The sequence below is a fragment of the Petaurus breviceps genome, unplaced genomic scaffold (assembly GCF_028583685.1).
Source record: "Petaurus breviceps papuanus isolate PSGF00001 unplaced genomic scaffold, PetGlider_PUasm1.0 90723, whole genome shotgun sequence".
Taxonomy (NCBI): domain Eukaryota; kingdom Metazoa; phylum Chordata; class Mammalia; order Diprotodontia; family Petauridae; genus Petaurus; species Petaurus breviceps.
Window position 1 is genome coordinate 10260354 of NW_027187323.1, and position 12894 is coordinate 10273247.

Consider the following 12894-nt stretch of genomic DNA (forward strand, 5'->3'; position numbering starts at 1 on the left):
TAAGGGTGAGATAATATTTACCAACGTTTCTTTTTCTTCCTTACCCTGCCTCCATAGTATTCTTCTTCCTCCTCTTTCCCATTCTTAAGATCACCAAGATGTACAGAACCACTCTCAGACATTTTCTAATTAGATTTCCTAATGATACCTGATGATGACAGGGTTCCTTGTAGATATAATGTATCATCTCTCCATATTTGAATGTGAGCTTTTTATCCTTATTTTTTCCTTTATCATTTTCATTTACATTTACCTTGTTATGTTTCTCTTCATCTGAACTTCAAAGTTTTTATGTCTTTTCACTAGGAATGCTTGGAAGATCTCTATTTCATTAAAAATACATTTCTTTCTTTCTCCCCTGCCTAACTCCTCTTCACCCCCTCACTCTCCGGAGCATTGTCCTCAATTTTTCTGGGTAAGCTTGGTGGTAAGTCTATGTCCTTTGCCTTCTGAATTCCAAGTTCTCTGCTTCTCTATAATGGTGGCTAAGTCATATGTGATCTGGACTGTGACTCCTCAGCACTTCAATTGTCCCTTTTTGACAGCTTGAAGTATTTTTGTTTTGATTGGGAAATTTTGAATTTTGGCTATGCTATTATGGGAGTTTTTTTTTTTAAAGATTTCTCTAAATATTATGTTTAAGGTATTTTTTGGTTGTTGTTCTTCTTGGAGTTCAGATAGTCCAAGTATTCTTATTTTTTCCTTAATCTGTTTTACAGAGCAGTTACATTTTCTATATTTTTTATTTTCTTCTATTTTTTTGTCTTTTAACTTTGTATTAATATTTCTTATAGTCTCATGGAATCATTGGCTTCTGTTTGATACATTCTAATTTTTAGTTGTTTGGGCTGTGTTCTTTAGACAAGCTGTTAATTCTGTTTCCATTTTTTTCTTTAAGTACTCTCATTTCATTAATTTTTTAAACTTTTCTATTTTAAACTCATTTCATTTTTTCCAGGAATTCTAGTTGATTTTTTGCCCAACCTGTATTTTTTTTCTCTGAGTCTTTGTTTATAAATGTTTTGGAGTTATTCTTTTCAGGTTTGTTTCTTGAAGTTCCCTGCTGCCATATTAAGACTTCATAAGGATTTCTCTTTTTTCTCATTCTTCCAGTCTTTTTTTCTGATTTTAGTCTTCATATAAGGGCTGTGCTCTGCTGCACTTAAGGAGGGAAGATCTGGGCTGGTTCTGTTGCTGCTTTGTTGGGAGTATTGAATGTTGAGTAATTCCAGGATATCAGGGAAAGGCTAGTAGCTTCCAAGTTTTCAGTACAACCATAGTGATCTGATATAGGACAAAGACAGATTGCTGACTCTGAGGCTGAGCTCTGCAAATTGCTGACCTGGGTTTGGGTCTGAGTAACAGTATGCTAATGCATTCAGCCCTTAACACCCAATTGGAAAACACTTAGTTCAGAGTGACAGATTTGTAAGCTTCAAGTTAGTTCTGGGATCTCTTCCCTGGTCATTCTTCTACAGGTTGATTTAGATGCTGGAACTGAGATCCTGATCTGCCTCCTAGGATCTGAACTACACAGCTGCTACTTGCTTCTGAACTTTTTTCCTTTCTTGATAAAACTGCCCAGGATCTCCATACCTGGGAATATCGACCGTGTTCAAAGGTCTCTTTCTTAGTCCGTCCTAAATCTATGACCCATAACTGGGTGACAAAGCTACAAGTTGGCACCTGTCCATCTTGCAGTACCCCAGGTTTAGTGGTTCCGCAGTCTAGATCTGGGACTTCCTTTTGCCCTGGTGCCCTGCCTCTCCCTGAGTGCTTGATTATTCATTCCCTGATGCCACACTGAATTGGAAAAATGACTCACTGGAACTTTATCTGAATTTACTTATCTGGAGAAAATCATATACATTTTCTAGATCTATTTGGATGAGTTTAATGGAGGGAAGCTTGGCTATACTGCTTCCCACCACTCTGCCATATTGACTGCACCCCCTCTCATTTGTCTTCAGTAAGTCCCTCTCCATTTGCTACCTCCTTACTGCCTACAAACATGTCTCCATCTCCTTCTTCTTCAATTGACCCCCACTTGATTCATCAATCACTGCTAGCTATTATACCGTATCTCTCTTTTGTTTTGTAGCTAAACTTCTTGAGAAGGCCATCAATACATAGGTGCCTCCACATCCTCTCCTGTTACTTTCTCATTAACTTGTATGCTAGTTAAGCTCCAAACATCTTCAGTACAGCCTACTTCCAACTTTATCATTCAACTGAAATTGCTCTCTCCAGAGTTACCAATGATCTCTTAATTGCCAAATCAAATGACCTTTTTTCAATCCTTATCCCTCCTGATCTCTCTGAAGCCTTTGGTACTGTTAAATACCCCATTCTACTTGATTCTACTTTCTACTTGATTGTACTTTATTTTCTCTAGTTTTTTTTTTTTTTGGGGGGGGAGGGTGGAACTCTGTTGCCTCTTGGTTCTCTTTCTGCATATCTGAAACACTCTGTCTAGACTTTGCTGAATCTCTATATAGGTCACATTTGCTAATTATGGGTTATCTGACAGGGTTCTTTCCTGGGTCCTCTTCTCTTCTTCCTCTATCCTATTTCACTTGGTGATATTATTATCTTCCACATATTCAGTTTCCATCTTTATGCTGATGATTCTCCAATCTACTTATACAGCCCAAACCTTTCCATTTGCATCTAGCATCATATTCAACAATCTATTAGAGACTCAGATGGGATGCCCTGTAGATAAAAGATATAGACATCTTAAACTCAACACATCCAAAACTTAACTCAAAATCTTTTCCCCCAAACCTTCCTCATTTCAAACTTCCCTAATACGTTTGAGGATACCACTATCCTACCAGGCCCCTACTCTCCCAACCTAGGTGACATTCTTGATTTCTTGATATATTTCATTGTAATGGTAATGTAATTTGAATTTGAAGACCCTTTTCTCTATTGGCAAGTAAGCTGGTACTTAGCACCTTGTTTCAAGTTAAGCAAAGGTAGCAGGTACTTAGCACTTAGTAATTGATCAAGCCTCTGTTGGGGAAACAGAAGTAGGAACTCCTGCCTTCTATTGCTGACATAACAGGAAGGGGTTGGCTGAAACAGGAAGCTAATGCTGTGTGTACATAAGGAAAAGCCCCAGGAAGGGACAGTCAGAATTTCTTGGGACCAGCATCTGGAGGCAGAGCAGCTACAGAAGAGAAATGAGAATGTGGTGGCAGAGCTTCTTCTGAAGAGGAGCCCAGGAGCTTCCCAGCCCTCTCCCCTCCCCCAAGGCTGGATAAGGTGATTCTGAATTTTTGAAAGAGTTGCAGAAGACTGAGGAAGCATGACCGGGATGCTAAGACTTTGTTTGTGGCTTGGTGGAGCCTTGAATTCCTGGGAACATAAATTATGAAGGATTTGAGATGGATTGGACCCTGTGAACTTCAGTGTGGATCAGGACCTACCCAGAGAACTGGACAAGGAACTGGGAGCTGTCTGCCATTGAACCCAGGTGACTGTTTGGTGTCTTCAGGTAGGAGTTGCCTGCCTGGAGTCAAAATGAAAATACCTCTCCATGGGTACTGAGTAGTGATGAAATTGTAGTTTACTAATGACCTAGGGGTGGAGGGTATTTTCTAATGATTGTACTTAGTGATTGATGATACTTAGTAATTAATTGCTGAATAAGTGACTGATTGAGTTAACTTAGTGTGCCCCATGAGTGGAAGACTTTGACTATTGTACTTTGAGATGAAAGTTCTTTGTTCAAAACTTTGTGGCCACTGTAGTGGAAACTATGTGGCCATTTTAATGATAAACTGCTGTGAATACTCTATTGTGATTTTCTGTGACGAGTTGTAATATCATGAATGCTGTACCTTGATTTTCTGTGAATGTTTTGCTTTGATTTGTTACTGAATAAATAGTGTTCACTATACTGTGTAATCAGAATCTTAAAAGCTGTTCACAGTGGCATTCTTCTCGAAAGCTGCTCACGCATGGCATTACACTCATCCCTCACATTTAATTTGTTATCAAAGCTTGTTGATTTTACTTTTGCACAATCTCTAAAATATGCCCCCTTCTCTCCTCTGATACTGCCACCATTCTATTGTAAGCCTTCATCTCCTCATATATGGACTACTGAAATATCCTGCTGGATAGTATGCGTAGCAAAATCTCTCCCTACTAATCTATTATCCACTCAATTGTCAAAGTGATTTTCCTAAAGCACAGGTTCAACCATGTCACCCTCTACTTAAACTCCAGTGGCTCCCTATCACATCTAGGATCAAATATAAAATCCTCTGCTTGGCATTAAAAGTCATTCATAAGCAGGTCTCCCTACATCTTATTTCTTCCAGTCTTCTTTTTTTTTTCCTTTTTGGAGAGGGAAAGGCAGGGCAATTGAGGTTAAGTGGCTTGCCCAAGGTCATACAGCTAGTAAATGTTAAGTGTCTGAGGCTGGATTTGAACTCAGGTCCTTATAATGCCAGGACCACTACTCTATTCACTGTGCCACCTAGCTGCCCCTCTTCCAGTCTTTTTATAGCCCACCTCTGTGATTCAGTGACACTGGCCTCTCTGCTTTTTTTTTCAAAAAATAAATTCCATTTATCAATTGTAGGCATTTTTTTCTAGTTGTGTGCTATGCCTAGAAAATTCTCCATTCTCAGCTATGCCTCTTAGCTTCTTTCAATTCCCAGCTAAAATCCTACCTTCCTTAGGAAGTTTTCCCCAATATCTCTTAATTCTACTGCCTTCTTTCTATTATTTCGTATTTATCCTATATAAAGTTTGTCTACATATAATTTCTTCATGTTGTCTTGCCCACAATGTCATGAGTTCCTTGAGGGTAGGAAATAGCTTTTGCCTTTCTTTGTATCAGTAAAATTTAGCACAATCCCTAGCATACAGTATGTGCTTAATACTTATTTATTGGATAAGTGACTTAATTTAGATAGCCCACAAATTTATTTTCCCTTCAAATACTTTTCATCATTTTGTTAAGTTATTGATACTACTTTTAAGCTTTCAATCCAATTTAATTCAACAAATATTTATTAGATACCTAATGTGTAAAATGTCCATGCTAGTACTGGAAATACAAAGGCAACAAGGTGGTGCAGTGGATAAAATGTTGAAGCATTTGGAGTCAGGAAGACTTGAACTCAAATTCTGTTTCAGACACTTAGCTATGCAACATTGGGCAAACTACTTAACTTCCATTAGTCTCAGTTTCTTCATAGGATAATAGCAGCATAGAAAATGGTTGAATACATAAGTAAAATGCTTTGCAAACTTTGAAGCCTTTATAAATGCTAGCTATAGCAAAAAATTTTTACCCTTAAGGGGTTTATATTTTACTGATGGGATCAACATATAAACATATAAAAATGTATGGGATGGTTTGAGGAACAAAGAGAGAGCTTTAGCTACTAAAGGTCTTGGGTTAGATTTCATATTGAAAGTGACATATATGCTGAACCTTGAAGTGAGTCAAGCAACGATTCTAAGTGGTATTGGTGAAGAGAGTGTGTAATCCAGTCATTGAATTCAGCTTGTGCAAAAGCCCAAAGGATCCTAGTCCTAGGATTGGGAACATTAAATAGGATTTTTTCTTCATTTGGTTTTGTGTTTTTTGCTTTTTAAACACAGTGTGTTAAGGGGAATAACAAGATAAGACTGGAAAGGTAGGCTGGAGTAAATAAATGAAAGACTTAAACTGTCAGCTTAAGGAGTTTGTATTTTATTCTAGAGATAAAATGATTTCACCTCTTTATTGGTCAGGGGCATGTACAGTCAGACTTGTTTTATAAGATGATGTTTTTCCCTTATACATATATTTGAAGTGTTTTAATAACAAATATTAGTTTTGGTCATAAAAACACACATTTATCTTCTGTCATGCTTCTCTGTAATGGTTTACAAATAAGCTTGTATTCTACACTGGTGTGGTCCTTGATTTGCCTACTGTGTTTTCTCCAAATGTTTGCTGGCTAAATAAGTTTCTGGGCTTTTTTCTATTCTCCTCATTGTGGCAAATGTTTATTCTATTTAAACTCCAAATGTCTTTATTGTAGTGTGTTACATACATCATGAACACTGCAAGATAAGATGACTACCAGTCCTATAAATGACATTTCTTAATAGCTTTTGATGAATGATAAAGCCAGCTCATTTATTCACTTCTCCCATGATCATTTATATGAACTATTCTTTCATTTATCTGCAACTCTTATGTCTTATTGTTCTATTTATGGTTAGAATGTCAACATGTATGATTCTTACTTTCTCTCGTATGCAGCAACCTATTGGTCATAAATTGGGAGTACTGAACAGGCTTCAACATATTACCAGTTACATATTGTTTATGACAATCAACATGAAAGACATCAAGAATGCTTACGACATGAAAAAAGGGGCTGATCATGTAGCAAGAATGATTTATCAGAGATGGACAGACTGATTGCCCAATTGGTATTTATCAAATATTGAAAAATCTATGGAATATTAAAAAAACAGATGAATGACTCCATTGCATTGAATAAATACTCTAAGGAGCAATAATCTAAATATAAGAACCAGAGCTGCATAGGATCAAATGATGCAAGTGTGTGAGCAGTTCAGGTGGAAGCTGGGGAAAGCAGTTACTTTGATGAGAGCAAGGATCATATGAAGGATACATTTCAAACCAAACAATTTAAATAAATGAAGCATTTTTTTTTACCTTGTAGGAACACCAGCAGGCAAAATCTACTCCCCAGTCATGTAAACGAAGCTCAACATTACCAACTGCATGGGCCAGATCGAAGCCAACAAAACAACCCTGGGGAAAAATACAAGATGTTCTTAATTTGCTTAAGGCTTAGGCAGAATGAGTACAGAACTCCTTGATATCTTTTGAAAACTTTCCATGCCATAAAATGGGTTAATCATATTAAAAGAAAAAAAAAGATCTAAACATTAGGATACTTTAGTAGTTGCAAACTAATTGAGGGAATATTACCATGGATGAGATATAATCAGTACATCAAAGAAAAGTACCCTGAAAGGAATACTTTTTTTTCTAATGCATTATCCACTTATTACTAACCTATATTGTTTGATCTCTATTGTTTTGTTTTGCCAGTTAGACTATAAGCTATCTGAGGACAGGAACTTTGTCTTATACTTCTCTGTTAAATTCCACAGAGCCTGGGTTAGTTTTGAAAGAACAGAAGGCACTCAATAAATGAAAAATCACGTGACTTACTCGGAGAAATGCAATATAAATGAGCCCTGAAACCCAGGTTCTATTGTTCACTAGAGCACTTACTAGTATTGAAACTTCTGCTAACTCACTTAGGTTCTCTTAGCCTCAGTTTCCTCAGCTATAAAACGGGAAGAACGGTTTCTTTTTTTTTTCTGCTGTACAGTTGTTATATGGATCAAATTACTAAATATAGGTGCAAACACTTTGTAAATCATAAAATAAAAGGCATTCCCATGTCAATAATGACTTACAAAGAGAAAGTCCGTAACAAAAAACATTTTAATATTCTGTATCTGTTATACAAAATATGTATGGGTCACTAGCTACACTTCTATTTTATGTAGGTCAGAAATATGAAAATCTGAATTTCTAAAACATAATTTATTGTAATGATATTTTGAATTATATAAACTCTGAATATATCCTGTATGTGCCTATTTCATTTTTCTCCTTCATTAGAATGTAAGTTCCTTGAGCACAGAGACTCTTTCTGCCTTTCTTTCTATCACTAGTACTTAGAAAAATGCCTAGAACATAGTAAATGCTTAATGTATACTCACTCGTTGATACAGAAAGATTATAGTTACAAATATTCAATTCTTATTTAACCTCTAAGGAATACTACTCTTTTACAAAGTGGAATATAACACTTTATTCTAATCAAAACCCCTTTCTACAATGTCAAAATGTAGAAACATTAATAATTTTATTGATAAAAACAGATACTTTCATTTTTATCATAAATCATTTGTGGGCAATGGTTCTTTGGGGAATTAAAATGTATATGTTCCATTATTTGTGTCCCTAGCTTCTGTGGCATCAACTTTTCTTTGACATTTATTAACACTGGTATGTAATGTGTTGTAAGATGCACACAATTTTTCTTCCCACATTGAGTTGCTATGAACATGTCCCTAATTAAAATCTGACTAATCTGACAAAATAGAGTTTACCATCCTGTAGCTGGAAGGTTCTTAAATTGGCATTCAGGGGACCTAACTTCAAGGCCCAGCTCAGCCACTGACTCACTGTGTATTCTTGATTCAGTAACTTCTCTATAGGTCTTTCTTTTTTCATCTGCAAAATTAAGAGGTTGAACTCGATTATCTATGTTTCCTTCCAGTTTTTACCTTCTTTGAGTCTGAGACATGTATAACTACTCTTACTTTTTTATCAAAGAGAATGATCCCCAAATTTGAGAGTGTGGAGCAAAAAGAATTAAGATTGAATTGAAAGTTAAGATAAAGAGAAGACATAGTAAAGCAGTTCCTCTCAGCTCTTGGTGAATTAAAATCAACTGACCTGAAGAAATTATATCCTAAGGAACTGAAAGTGAGGGTTCAGTTTCATCTGCCTTTCCCAAATGAAAAAGAAGCCACAGGGAGGCAGTATTTGACTTAATAAGAAAAAGAAATCTTAAGAATAAGAGCTGCAAATTGCATAGGCTCTTTATAGAAGTGATATATTCACCATGACTAATGAAATTCAGGCAGAAATTGTATGTCCACTGCATATGGGCACTGTAGATGGGATTCACACTTCAGATATGGGGTTCAACTATATGACTTCTGGGACGTTTTTCAACTCCTAGATTCTATAATTTTATAAGAGCATGGTCTATGAAACTTGAAAAGATGGAAGTGAAAAATCAACAGGCTATTCACAAAAATTTCACTAGATGGCAGCATTTTAAAATGTTTTTCAAATGAAAAGTCACTTTAGAGATGTATCTAGTTTGTTAAAGTAGAGAAAAATGATAATGTCATTTCTTTATGTAGTGCCAGTTATATATTATTTTCATAGTTTATAAAAGAACCAAAGTCACTTTAAACATACAATATGATTAAATTGAACATTTTAAAAAGCTATGATTTCTAAATTGATTTTTATCACTAACACATGAGAAATTTCAAATACATTATCCTGACCATACATTAGTATTTATCACCATCATCAACACTTGTTTTACAATCCAAATGTGCACATCTCAGCTTTTCCTATTGAAATATGAATTCTTGCTAATATTATTGAGTTTTCTGTCAACCAATAAAAACGGAAAGAAGTAGTAGTCAAAGAGCCTCTGTTTTCTTGCTATATATATGTTATACAGAAGTAATGTCTTTCAAAATATGTTATCTGCAAACAAGAATTCACCATTGTCCATATTCAGTTTAAATTAGCTCCCCATGTACATTGTAGTTGCCTCTCATTGAAATTCCAAAACTTTTAAATGTTTTATTTTCCTCCAATACTAATGTCATATATTCTTATTTCAGTACATCATTATGGCCTATATTGGAAGTCCTAAACACTAGGTTATAACTATAGTTCCTTTACCAAATCATTACTTAATTAAATTACATTGATTTCTTCATAATTTTTAATTATTTAAAAATTGTCTAATATAGAAAAAAACAACAATTCTAGCTGTATGATATGCTGAAAACTTTTTACTAATTTTTTCAAGCATGAAAATACTCATTTTTTTTAAATTAAAATGAATGATGTTGTCGGTCAGGCTAAGTAACTTAACCTCTGTCTGCCCGAGTTTCCTCATGTGTAAAGTGGTGATAATAATAGCACCTACCTCCCAGGGTTGTTGTAAGGATCAAATGAAATAATAATTGTAAAGTGCTCAGTAGAGGGCCTGGCACATAGTAATCACTATATAAGTGTTAACTTTACCATTATCATCGTCATCATCATCATCATCATCATCATCATCATCATCATCATCATCATCATCATCACTGTCATAGACCTGGACTACAATGTACCAAAAGAATTGATTTAATACCTATATACTGACAGAACTATATTAAGTGGGATGTTTGTCAGGCTTCCTTTATAAACAGTATGAAAAATGCTTGTATAAATATAAATAGGATGGGAAAAGATCTAGAAGTTATGGTGGACTGTACATGTACAGAGGCTGAATATAATTTACCAATTTATTGTTATAACTCTAAAAGAAGAAAAGGATGGGAAATTTTTAAAAAATGATGGATTTAAAAAAAGGAAATTGTGGGTCAACACTGGTATGGGATGATTTGGGTAGACCTCTACCTAAGTCAGAAAATCAGAACATTTGGCCTTTCAAGATCCCTTCCTGTTCTATGATTAAAAAAATATCCAGACACCAACAAGCTATTCAATTTTTAAAAATATCTAGCAAAGGAGATTGGATAACCTCTTAGACCAGCTTGACTTTTAACAGTATACTTGGAAGCTCAACCTTTGTTTCCTCAGTCATTTCATTTTTCACCCACTACAATTAATGACTGAGGAAACAAAGGTTGAGCTTCCAAGTATACTGTTTTATTAAACAATGAATGCCAATTGCATAACAAATCAGGACCAGACCTCCTCAGCTTTGGCACCAGATTCTAGATACAGGAGGAGACAGATTTTTATATACTAAAATAAGTAATAAAACAAGACCAATTATTTAAAAGGAAATAATTAACAGAATAAAAAAATAGGTAATCTGATCTCTAATTGGAAAAAAGATTAGGACTTTCCAAAATGGGAGAGGAAGGGCTAACAGGTGCAATTTCCTGAAATCAAAAATTAGGTGTATCTGTATTCTAATAATTATAGAAATTAAAATTAAAACTATATTGTTACATGCATAAGTATATATGTGTAGCAATATATTTCCACATATAATATCACATATATGGATATGTATATTAAAGGCAAAGAAGTGAACAGAAGGAAGGGCAGAAGGAAACGCAGTTAAATAAAACAGCTTTGAAAGTTACATATTGAATTTATTTATACTTAAAAGGAAAAGCAGGGGCAGCTGGGTGGTGCAGTGAGTAAGAGTGCTGGCCCCAGTGTTGGGTTGACCCGGGATCGGTTCCAGCCTCAGATACTTAACACCCACACAAAATAACTGGCCATGTAACTTTGGGCAAGTTAATTAACCCCAGTTGCTTTAAAAAAAAAAAGGAAAAGCAAAGCAATGTATAAGATATAGTTTCATGTATAATCCCTTTTGTTCTACTTTGTATAAAGGAATGTTTATTTTATGTTTAAGTTCAAAATAAAAATACAAGTTTTTTCAAAGAAAGCTTTAACACAATGGTATAGATTGTACAATTTCAAATGCAGCAAAATCTATAAAAAATATGACTTTCCCAAATATTCTTCCCCAAAATTATGTTTAGGTTAAGAGTTACCCCATGAGCTTGGAATTTGAAAATATTAATTATTATTGTTTTAATATGCTAATGAATTGTTTATGCTAAGAAGACATCATGACCAAAACTTGTGGACATGATATAATTGCAACCCATGTATTTTGATCTTCTGAGGGTCGTGGGGATTCATGTGAAGAAATGTGTATATTTTATGAACAGAGCACAGACAATATGAAGAGAGCATGGATAAGATAAATTGGAGTCTGCAGAAAAGGAAAAGCAGAAGAATCTTTCTTGGATGTTTGTATAAGGTGTGTGAAAAACAAGAAAAATCTTCAAGAAAGTTCTGTGGAAAACACTAGAAGAGCAACTAAGTTGGCAAGACATAGTAATTTTGACCTGCAATTAATATTTGGACCTAGAAACCAGGAATATTGAGGACTAGAAGAGTTCTTAGGGTTATAGATCATAGATTTAGAATCAGAAAGGAACTTAGAAGTCATCTAGTTCAATTCCATAGGAATAAAGAAGAAACTGAGGAGCACAGAAGTTAAGTGAAAGGTAGTAAATAATAGACCCAGGAAATTAATCCTGGTCCTTAGGCTCCAAATCCAGCTCTCTTTCTACTATAACAGGATTCCTTTCCTTCCTTCCTTCCTTCCTTCCTTCCTTCCTTCCTTCCTTCCTTCCTTTCTTCCTTCCTTCCTTTCTTTTGGTACTGGGGTAAAAAGTAATGATGAACTAGGAAGTGGAACTAAAGCTTCAAAGGAAAATGCGAGCTGGTTACAGGCCATAGAGGACCTTAAGCAGAAGATAAGAGAAGTGGAGAAAAATTGAGAAGAGAAATGAGAACAATGGAAGAAAATTATTAAATAAGAGTCAGCAGCCTGACTGAGGAAAATAGCACCTTAAAAAGTAGACTAACTCAAATGGCAAAAGAGGCTCAAAAAGGCAATGAGGAGAAGAATGCCTTAAAAAGCCAAATTTGCCAGATTAATGCTTCAGTATTAGATTGGAGCAAATCGAAGCTAATGACTTGATGAGAAATCAAGATGCTGTTAAACAAATCCAAACAAATGAAAGAATGGAAGGCAATGTGAAATAGAATGGGTCAACCTTATTCCCATTGAATTTGGCTTGAGGAGGGAATGAAATACACACTAAATAGGGTATCTCACCCTACGGGAGAGTAGGGGGGAAGGGGATGAGAGGGGGGATGATGAAAGGGAGGGCAGGCTGGAGGGGAGGGAAGTTGGAAGCTCCCACTTTTGAAAAGGGACAGGATCAAAGTAGAGAATAGAACAAGTGAGTGGGAGATGCGATAATAGGGAGGGAAATATAGCCAGTCTTTACGATATATCTACTATGTTATTGTTTTGCATTAGCCACACATGTACAACCTATACTGAATTGCTTATCTTCCCAGTAAGGGTGGGTGACAAGGGAGGAAGGGAATGAATCTAGAATTCAGTTTTAAAATTAAATGTTTAAATATATATATATATATATATATATATATATATA

General features: G+C 35.3%; 1 protein-coding gene across 3 annotated transcripts in view; it reads right to left on the bottom strand.

The window, feature by feature from the left end:
- The window catches only part of KYNU (kynureninase), a 143537-nt gene that overhangs the window by 61903 nt on the left and 68740 nt on the right, over positions 1-12894 (bottom strand). For all 3 annotated transcript variants that reach the window (XM_069066762.1, XM_069066761.1, XM_069066763.1), the window contains exon 9: positions 6701-6799. In XM_069066762.1, coding sequence (XP_068922863.1) covers positions 6701-6799 — 99 coding nt within the window. The remainder of the gene's footprint in view (positions 1-6700; positions 6800-12894) is intronic.